At 43.2% G+C, this 10,138-nt stretch overlaps 1 protein-coding gene across 3 annotated transcripts in view; it reads left to right on the forward strand.

Moving 5' to 3' along the window:
• LOC133136825 (F-actin-uncapping protein LRRC16A) overlaps positions 1–9,612 on the forward strand; it is a 69,390-nt gene extending 59,778 nt beyond the window's left edge. The window contains exons 33-38 of one of the 3 annotated variants that reach the window (XM_061254589.1): positions 523–1,102; positions 4,038–4,086; positions 4,688–4,918; positions 5,473–5,604; positions 6,682–6,834; positions 7,589–9,612. In XM_061254589.1, the coding sequence (XP_061110573.1) occupies positions 523–1,102; positions 4,038–4,086; positions 4,688–4,918; positions 5,473–5,604; positions 6,682–6,834; positions 7,589–7,761 (1,318 nt within the window). In that variant the 3' untranslated portion in view covers positions 7,762–9,612. Of the gene's footprint in view, positions 1–522; positions 1,103–4,037; positions 4,087–4,687; positions 4,919–5,472; positions 5,605–5,948; positions 6,835–7,588 lie in introns of those variants that run through there. The other 2 variants (XM_061254591.1, XM_061254592.1) reach the window with 2 other exon arrangements.
• The last annotated feature ends 526 nt before the right edge of the window (positions 9,613–10,138 follow it).

Genomic DNA, 10,138 nt, shown 5'->3' on the forward strand with positions numbered 1-10,138 from the left:
CAGGTCAGGCATAGTGGCTATCAAAGGCCAGTGCACTTGGCCTCAGAACTGGAGTTGGTCATTAGTGGCTGCCCACTGCTCTATGATGGGTTAAATGCAGAGGACAATTTACCCTAATGGATTTAATAAAGTATCTTATCTTATCTCAGTGAGGTAACTTTTGTTTAGACTTTGTCCACAGAAATATAATCAAATGAAACTGTATTGTGTAAATGTTCAACATAGTGTTAGTTGTATTGCGATTTATGCAATGCTTTGTTATTGTAAATGTTATATTACCATTGCATACATTGGTGTTGCATTATGGTCTGTTTTGTCAGAACTGTGGAATGCGTCCAAGCATGTGAACTAACCGGAAGTGGAAATGTCGGTGTGAGTTTAAAAGTTTGAGAGGTCATCGGAGAGTAATAATATATATAGGACTCTGGCTGGGCTTGAAGGGTTAAGGAGGCTATGTTGGGCCATACATGTATACTGTCTGTTTGCAGTCCCTCTTATGTAAGATGTCTGCTCCTTTTCCAGACGACCCACCCTGAAGTCCTCTCCCTCCCAGGAGGGAGAGAAGAAGCGCGACTCCCGCAAGAGCGGCTTCCTCAACCTCATCAAGTCCCGCTCTTCTCGGTCTGAGAAGAGCCACCCAGCTCCGGCGCCGGCTGCGGCTCCAGCGACCGCGACTGCGTCGACCGCACCATCTGCGTCGACCACTCCGACTGCAATGACCACACCGACTGCAATGACCACACCGACTGCCTCGGCTGCTCCAACTGCGTCGACCACACCGACTGCAATGACCACGACGACCGCGGCGACTACGCCGACAGCAGCGACCGTGACCGCGGCGACCGAGGTGCCCTCCCCCCCGGTGGCCGCGCCCCGAGGCCCCGCCCCCGAGCCCAGTCCCAGGGCCCCGCCCGTGGACCACAGCGGTGGCTCGGAGCCCCCGGAGGAGCTGAAGACGGCAGACGCTGTGGACGGGCAGCCGGAGGGCGACGGCAGAACCAGCCCCCAGGGCGGCCCGAGGTGCGGGGTGCAGGTCATGGGCATGGACCTCCTGGCAGAGATGAGGGCCATGCAGGAGAAGAGGGCGGCTGCCAGCCATAAGGTCTGTACCCCGACCGGCCAACGGCCGGAGGCCGACGCGATTGGCCGCACGAGCTCCAGCGCGGGGTTGTAAATGTTGAAGACGGAGCCGGGCTGCATAGTGACCCAGGCAGGGCTCTGTTGTTGGAGTGAGGCTTGTGTGTTCTGTTTGCCATGTGGGACAGACTGTGGGGGAGGGACAACGTGCTCGGCTTGGGGATCATTCTGCTGTGGAGGCAGGAAAGTGTCATGGACAGCATGTAGGCTGTGGTCCAATATGGTCTGCCTGCAGTCTGTTATAGAGAGCAAATATGTGTTGCAAGCATTCCAGGGCTATATTGGAGTTTAACAGAGATCAGGTCAGGAGCTTCAGTTAATGTTCACATCAACCATCAGAATCTGGAAAAAATGTGATCTAAGTGACTTTGACTGTGGAATGATTGTTGGTGGCAGACAGGGTGGTTTGAGTATCTTAGAAACTGCAGATCTCCTGGGATTTTCCCGCACACTAGTCCCTAGAGTTTGCAAAGAATGTTGCAACAAAAAAATCAGCAGTTCTGCAGACAGAAACACCTTATTAATGAGAGATGTCAGAGGAGAATGGCCAGACTGGTCAAAGCTGACAGAAAGGTGACAGTAACGCAAATCATCACACATTATAACAGTGGTATGCAGAAGAGCATCTCTGAACACACAACACATCTTAACTCTTAAGTGGAACCTAATAAAGTGCTCACTGAGTGTATATGCCGTAACAAAGTTAATAATTTGCATTTGCGTCCAGAAATTCACTTGCTGAACAAACAGTACATGATCCATGTACCCAACTGGTGTCTTTATGGAGGAATTTAGATGAAGTTCAATGCCCAGAGACACAAATACACAATACACGCTTTCTTACCCCTCTGGCCCAGAGTTACCACACTTGCCGAACACACTGTGTCCCAGAAAGGAGAGGGAACACCTCCCAGGGTAATTTCAGGACAGAGAGATCACAGGCTGATTTCCAAATGTGGAAATGACTCCCTCTGGTGGGAATGATGCGTCAACACACATTTAATCCTGGGAAACCAGTGCGAATGGCTGAGGCTGAGTTAATATGTAATCCGCACCTGGCCAGGTTGTCTTTTCACAAGATTAGCCATCGGATTTAGTAAATTATTACTGACACTAGTTGATTTGTTTCATTGCAGAACGTGATTATGATTTGCAGATTGTGTGAAATTGTGTGAATATCCAGCCTAAGAGAGTTAATTGTGAGATTTTGTGATTTATGGCTATGTAAGATATTTTCAGTGTCTTATGAGTTAATGTTTTACTTGTTGGAGGTGGAGATTAAGATTCAAAGATACAAAGATTAAAGATACAAAGATTTGAACTGTATGAAACATTTGAGGAATGTGCCATTTGCAAATCTGCAAGCTCTGTGACATGAGGGTACACATAATAATACTTTCAAATTGGAAAGGAGCTCAATGATTAATCTTGCAATTTTATTCATGTGCACGTGTCAGGTTGCTTCTATACCACTGTAGCTGAAGTGCGTGAAATCCTCTGATCCAGTCATTCACAACACATGGCACACACTACTACAGGGGAGCTAGCACTGATAGCTAGCTAGTTAGAATGAAACTAAACTAGAAGCTCACCCTATGCCTTGCGTGAGGAAATCACTGTCTTGGTCAAAGTGAGCTAATGGCAGAATTTAGGTTGAAGCCTACAGCATTTCTGCTGTAGGGTCCAGTCTGCATTCAGAACTAGCTCATGAAGTATACTGGCTGAGCCACTTGTGGTTACACTCAGTAATTATGGAGCACATCAGAGGCATATTAAATTGGTATCAGATTAATGCTTAAATGAGCCATAGCCTGAACCCAGCTAATGGAGGGCATGTGCATGAGAAAGAGCTGCTGGTGAAGTTATTAGTGAAGCTCTATGTGGCCATGAGGGAATGGGCGGAATGCACGGCAGTGTGTCTGTGAGAAACAGGTCACAGCTGTGCAGACAACTGGTGCTAAAACACTTGTTAAGACAGCCTTTTTAGCAGTGCTTCCTGACATCTGAAGGTATTGTGCTCAGTCTACAGCTGGGTGGTATGGGTGGTATATTTTAAACCTTCGCGTTTGCCCGCTACACACCATCACCAAGCTCCACTGCTTATGTAGTGCTCTGAACTGCCATTCCGCCAGCAAAAGTTGAAAGATCTAAATCACACACGGTCAAGCAAGAGTATAGCATTCAAACATTCGAACACGAAGGCATTATGACAGGATATACTGCAATGGGTGTTCATAGAGACAAGCCACACGTCATTAAGCTTGAATGTAGTGAAGTATAGAGTGGCAGTAATGAAAAGGAGTAATTTTGGCTCTCTGCCTCATTGCCCCTTCTTTCTCATTTAATCTATGGTACCATAGAGCTGGCCCCTGTTTCAGATCAGATTAACGGGTTGCCTGTTCTGCTTCATTTTCACGTGCCCCCGACTGACACAGTGACAGGTGTGGTGCATTTGCACGCATGCCTTGATTGATGTCGTGACTGTTCTATGATGCTTTCACTCGCTTCCTTCAACTCTGCCCTAGTTTCATACAGCTGTGCCCATGAAGTGATTAACGTAACGTATATTTGAATGAAGATAGAGCTCTTCCGGTGTTTTATTTGACTTATATCTGACTTTTGTGAATATATTGGTTGTTTACATTCTCTATCTACAAATTATGGTATATACATGTATGTACAGGATAGTGCTTTTCATTATGATATTTAATGCTGTATATAGTGATGTAGAATTCGCATCATGGATGCATAGTTGGACTGTTTTTTTGTGCAGTGTCGTGAGAAAAGCCTGGATTGTTATTGAGAGTGTGCTGCTTGGTGTGTTTCTGTCACACCGAAGGTTGGCAGTCTGGGAGTTGTCCTTGTGTTTTGTGGTATAATTGCTCCGTTGTGTCTTGCAGACTTCAAACCCCCCGCCCAGCCCGGACAAGACGGATGGAAGCGAGGCAGGTAGGTGACCTTCGCCAGGGTAACATCCCTCATGTGCTGGGTCCTCCTGACGTTTTCACATATGGGGTTGCTGCTGGTTTAGCGCTTTATGGAAGGTTTATCCAATGATACAATATGTCTGTGTTATAAGTGAATACCATCTTTCCCATGGTATTGTGTAATGCCATGTGTACAGGCATATGAAACAACATTTTATTAAGGTGTGTTTGATTTAATTTTGTATGTCTATGTTTTCTTTCTTTTTTTTTTAATTGATAGCTAATTAATACACAGACATCTATAAATATAAACTGTATTTATAGATGACTGTCTTTCAGTGAATTAAAATGAATTAGTGATGTGTGAGACCCAGTGATTCAGCATGAGCCATTATATTAATGATCTATTCATCAAAGTTATTGCCTTACATTACTGATAATTATTGAGTCTCATTCATGTAAATCATGTCTAAATTATACATGTGCTCCAGTTCAGTTATTTGTGATAAACCAGCACATTTGCGATAAACCAGCACATTTGCCTTCACGAGGCCAATGAAACTCACTGTTGGCGGTACCGTTTCTGCGCGCGGAGCTCCATGTCTTTGTTGGCTTTGTCTCAGCAGCCAAAGGGCAGTCCACTCCGCCAGACAGCCGAGCCTCAGGGCCAATCAGAGCCGAGGGAGGCGTGGCCTCGTCAGAGAAGCCCGCTCGGAGCGAGGGCAGGCCGGAGGCCGCTCCCAGGATCCGGAACCCTCCGTCCAGCCCCAAGCCCTCCCCTCAGGGCTGCAAGCCCTCCCCCATCGCCCGGCCTACTGTGCCACACAAGCCCCGCACCAGCAGCAGGAGCATAGGTAATGTTCACTTATGTAAACTTGTCGGCTAGGATGATATTTTTGCCAGTTTCCCTTGGCTATGTAAGCTGTTTATTGCTCCTATGTAAGTGTATGTTATTCTATTGCGTTGTGCTAAACAGTTTTAGATATAATCCATTGTCAGATTAATCAAAAAGGCCCTAGTCCTTATCTTTGTTGTACTCCTAGCACTTGAAATTGTGTTTTTCAGCACACTTGTCCCTGGTTATGGGTATGCACTTTGCACTTTGTTGTATGTCGCTCTGGATAAGAGCATCTGCCAAATGCCAATAATGTAATGTAATGTGGCCGGGGGTTTTATCAGTTATTCCCGCATTCAGCTAAGGTTACTTCATGCTTCCGTAATGACTTCATTCGAACAATAAAATTGTAGTCATTTCCAGATACCCAGAAAGAGACTCCAAAACAGACCCCAAAATCTGGAATTTACACTTCAGTTAGGCCTCTGAGATTATCTGTGTCTTGCGTCCCAAATCTGAATGCTCTTCCTGTCCCCCATTTGCAGTTACCATGTCCTCTGCTTCTACCCTTAGACGAGGCACCAGAATCCCCTGCTGGGAATGCATCCCCAAAGGTGTCACTGCTGCCCCAAGGCCTGAAGAGGGCACCATCGGACAAGGAGAGTGAGGGGCAGAGCGGCCCTCTTCTTCTGGGAGCTGAGGAAGGTAGGTTTGGGCTCTCTCTCCAGATGGAGCTGGTTTGGGACTAAAGGTCCCAGCTGTCTGTGTACAGCTGTAGGGCATCTCATAAAACCCAGCCAATGAGATTCACAGCCCTATGAAGGGCTTCACGGAAAACATGTAAACTCCTGAGAAGTAGCTCAATTAAACTTTCTGTAAACACATCCTTTCAATAGGGTTGTGTTGCTTGAATGAAAGCCACATAAGTCTTATTTGCATGGTTCTTTTTTTTTCCAACCATCTGTTCTTTGTATTGTGTCCAATGAAGTGTAAATTGTGTGTGCATTGCTTGATTGTGGACCCTGTATTGATTGTTTCCTGTCTTCCAGACTCCCTAGATCAGTTTGTTCCCCCAATCAACCGGCTTGTGTTAAAATCCCCAACCCCACATTCTTCCAATACCTCACCAGCATTGGGCACAGATGAGAACAAAACAATAACAGTAAAATAGGGAATATCCCATCATTCCTTGCTGTGGATATCCTGTCCTGTTTGTTCTGGTGTGTAAAATTTTCTGCACACTATACCCATGGCATTTGTAATACGCACTCTGTGCATTTCCTTTGAGTAAAGGTGTGTCAGATGCCCTCATGTCTAACCCATGGAGGGAAGAGAAAACATTTAAGAGCCCAATGCTCGTGAGGTCATCAAACTCCATATCCAACGGGATGAGATTCAACCAGGGTCTGAATGTGGGAAAATTGGCAACCACTAATACATTACCCTTCAGCATATTCCAAAGGTGCAAAGCAAAATTAATTTAAATGTAGGTCCGGGACCTGAGCAAAAGGTGTCCATTGCTGTTCTCTGAATTCTCAGGTACCCTTAGATCTGTCACAAAATTCAATTTGGGCTTTGACATCGACTGAAATTTGGCCTCTTAACATCATCCTGTGAAAAAAAAAAAAAGACAATATTTCACAAAGCATATGCAAAGACGGGTTCCCATGCAAAAGAATAACTCACATCTATGGCACGAAACATACTAAAGGATGTGTAAGTGCAGAATGGAATTCTGTCTATGGGCGGGGTTATGGCTGAAGGCGGGCTCCTTCTCCTCAGTGGACCTATCAGGAGACAGTAGCGCGTTTGACCATGATCAGGAGACAGCAAGCCCAGTGCCCACAGCGAGAGTCAGGCCCCCACGCCAGTGTTCCACCAGCACTGCCTCGGACGCAGAGGAGGAAGGGCGCAGGAAGTCCCTCCCCAGACCTGGTTAGACACAATCACCTTCCACCTTTCCCTTCTCTCTTCCCACCTGCCACCTTTTTCCCTCGTCCTGTAATGGAAAGCTTTGTGCTTTGTGGATTCGCCTTTTGAGTGTTCTTGGACAGATGATATTACCATTTCTGTTCCTGTAATCATCTTTGTATTGTATTAATATTGTGATTTATTCATTATAGATCCTGAAAGGCATCACACATGAATGCACACAGACTGGGTCTTTATAAATGGCACTTCACAAGATCTATACGATTAATGACATAAACATAAACCGCCACAAGCTACTCATTACAGATCATAATTATTGCTGTTATTTTATGAGCCATAGTTTGCCATTTGGAAAAGTGTGATAGATTAGATCAATATTTAATCTTGAGTGTAAAGCCAGTTTCTTCATTCTCCATTAAAACACTACAGTTTCTGGGTCCCATTAATGCAGCAGGCATGCATACGTACACACACAGACACACACACATAGTGCATAAATGCATGCATTCATACACGCACAGACACACACACACATACATACATAAATACATACATACTCATATAAATACATGTAGTATGCACATTTATACATACATACATTCATACATACATACATACATACATACACATACATAGTACATTTATACATACATACATGCATACAGTATGCACATTCACACATACATACAGTGGTGTGATGGCAACAGCACCCCCTCCTGTCCATTCTCACTGCGGTGTTGTGTTCCCACACTCACAGTGAGACCGGCCTCTGTAGCAGACGTGGGTCTGCAGCAGAGCTCCAAAGGGGACAGCCCTGAGGACCACGACTCCAGGCCCAAGGACACGTCCCCCGATGGGGATGGGGAAGGGGACCAGGGAGGAACGTCCACAGAGTCTGAAGAGGAGCCAGACAAAGCCCAAACTTCATAAAACAAGAAAAGATGGGTCAGTCCTGACTCTGCTCGGAATAAGACTACCTGCTAAATGCACCTTTTGCCTTTTTTCTTCTCCTCTAAGGCCAAATAATACTGTGTTTGTTGTCCTTTGTGAGACAGGTAGAGAAACTGTATGACGTGTGACGCTTTAAGAAGGCTAAGCTACATCATTACCCATGAATTAGAAATTAGGCTGTGAAATGATAGGACTATGGGCGTACTGTAGCTTTTTTCACTGTGCATCAGTAAAGCTCACAAACGGTCTTCCTATTTTATTAGTCGACAAGAGATCATAGCCCTAGCTTCTTTGCAACTCAGTTATTTTTTTCTCTAGTGGAAAAATGCTGTTACTGCAATACCCATTCCATCACCGGGCAAATTGAAAGCAAGATAACTACCTCCAGTTGCAGCATAAAATGGGAGAGCATGACTATCCATTGTGTTTCTCTGAAATGATGTAGCTTCAAGCCAGATGCAGAGCACAGACTGTACTTTCCCTGTTGGTCACATTTATGAACTACAGTGTTGGGGCTCCAGCACCTGAATGCACAATACATGACCGTAATGACCTTAGTGGTAAAGAGGTGGAGGCCTTCTTGCCAACTCACACTTGCACTGTAGCACCCTGACCGCTTTATAGCTGTAATCTAGCAGGTTGGTTCTGAAACTTTTCTCATACTTCAAACCATAAAACTAGAGTGTGGTCACATTAATAACCACACTACAACAGGGGTCAGTTTAAAATTCCTGTCAGCATTCTCTGATCTCTGATTGGATCGGTCATGTTGCGGCCCTGAATTGCTTTCTTTCCCTCGTCCAGGATGGACTGGTCCACTGTGGTCAAACTTTCTATTGCTTACAGAATGAAATACCTTGGTAACCATTAATCTTACAGTCTCTAAGATAAATGGTTACCTCATGTTTACTGAGTAAATACAAGCTATTTAAGTGTAATTATAAGTAACTATTTTGATTTCGGAGATAAGTGCTATGAAATGGGCTGTAAGACCTATTATCACAGTACTTAACAACTTTGTTTCATAGTACTTAACTCTGAAATTGAAATAGTTATGTAATGGTAATAATTATACCAGTAGCTGTATTGACCTAGAAAACTCAAGATAAAATAAGGTTACTTTTATTACCAAAACCTTTGTTCCATGCTGTTTTCTCCGAGTAGCCAAAATCAAATCGACTGTCCAACTCTTCCCAGTACTGTCGTATGAATCTTTTTGGCAAATAGTATTGACGAATGACTAATAACTGAAACTGTGTTTGTCTTGAGTTATTTGCCATAAACATATTGACAGCAAAAACTAAAAAAACTGTCAGATATGCATGTGAGGTATGTGTATATATGTGTATTCATACATCTGTGTGTATATTTGCATGTGTAATATACATAACACATTTATAAAGTAATATTTATATGCATACACATATTGTGTACACAGTCCTTATATTTCTCTATTACTAAGCACATTACTAAATAAAGGGGTCTTTATATTTATAATTTATTAGATAAATGGGGGCTTGATTATGTTTTTTTAACCTGTATAAGGGATTTTATATTGGGAAAAAGGTGCATTGAATTAATTAAATTACAAAATGATTGACTATGAGGTTATTGTTTAGGAAACACAAGTTGTTAATCCTATAAACATGATTACATGCTGTTTTACAGAGAAACAAGGTGTTTTGGTTATCATTTTTTTAAGTAACAATGTAATACTGTACTCTTGTGAAAAACTGAATTCTGTTCATATTGCATTGAGATGCTTTATTGGTTGTGGAAATTTCTTCATGTGTATATTTGTACCAATAAAAATATTTTACTGATTCAAAAGTCTCTGTGTGTATATATACCAAAGTATATTTAGGGTCCACTGTCTGCAATTCTATCATATACCATAAATAACTCATCATGCTATTAGAAATATATGAGGTCAATTTTCGTGCGTAAACTTTTTGTTTCACTAAATGTTAGAAGTGTTCGAACATTAGTGGCTATCTCTTTATACACAATTTTAACAAATAATATAAAAAAGCAAAATAAGCTCGATTTATTCATTAAAATGAAAGGAAATGAACTTTGAGAGTGCAGTGAATTAACGAGTGTTACCATGCAGACTAACATCGGTTCAATCTTGTCAGTTTCTGTGGCATTTGGTAAAGTTCAAGTCAATGTATGGATTCCTAGCTTCTCAACTTATCCAGCATGACAATATATCGCTTCGTCCGACCAATATTTGATATGAAACTAGAATGTATTAAATACATGGTGGTAACAAAATATAACCACCAGGGGGAGATGTGTTTACACACAAATTACAAGCACGCGGAATTGATTCTGTAATTAAGCAATGTTTCAC

Source organism: Conger conger, chromosome 9, assembly GCF_963514075.1.
Source record: "Conger conger chromosome 9, fConCon1.1, whole genome shotgun sequence".
NCBI classification, from domain to species: Eukaryota; Metazoa; Chordata; class Actinopteri; order Anguilliformes; family Congridae; genus Conger; species Conger conger.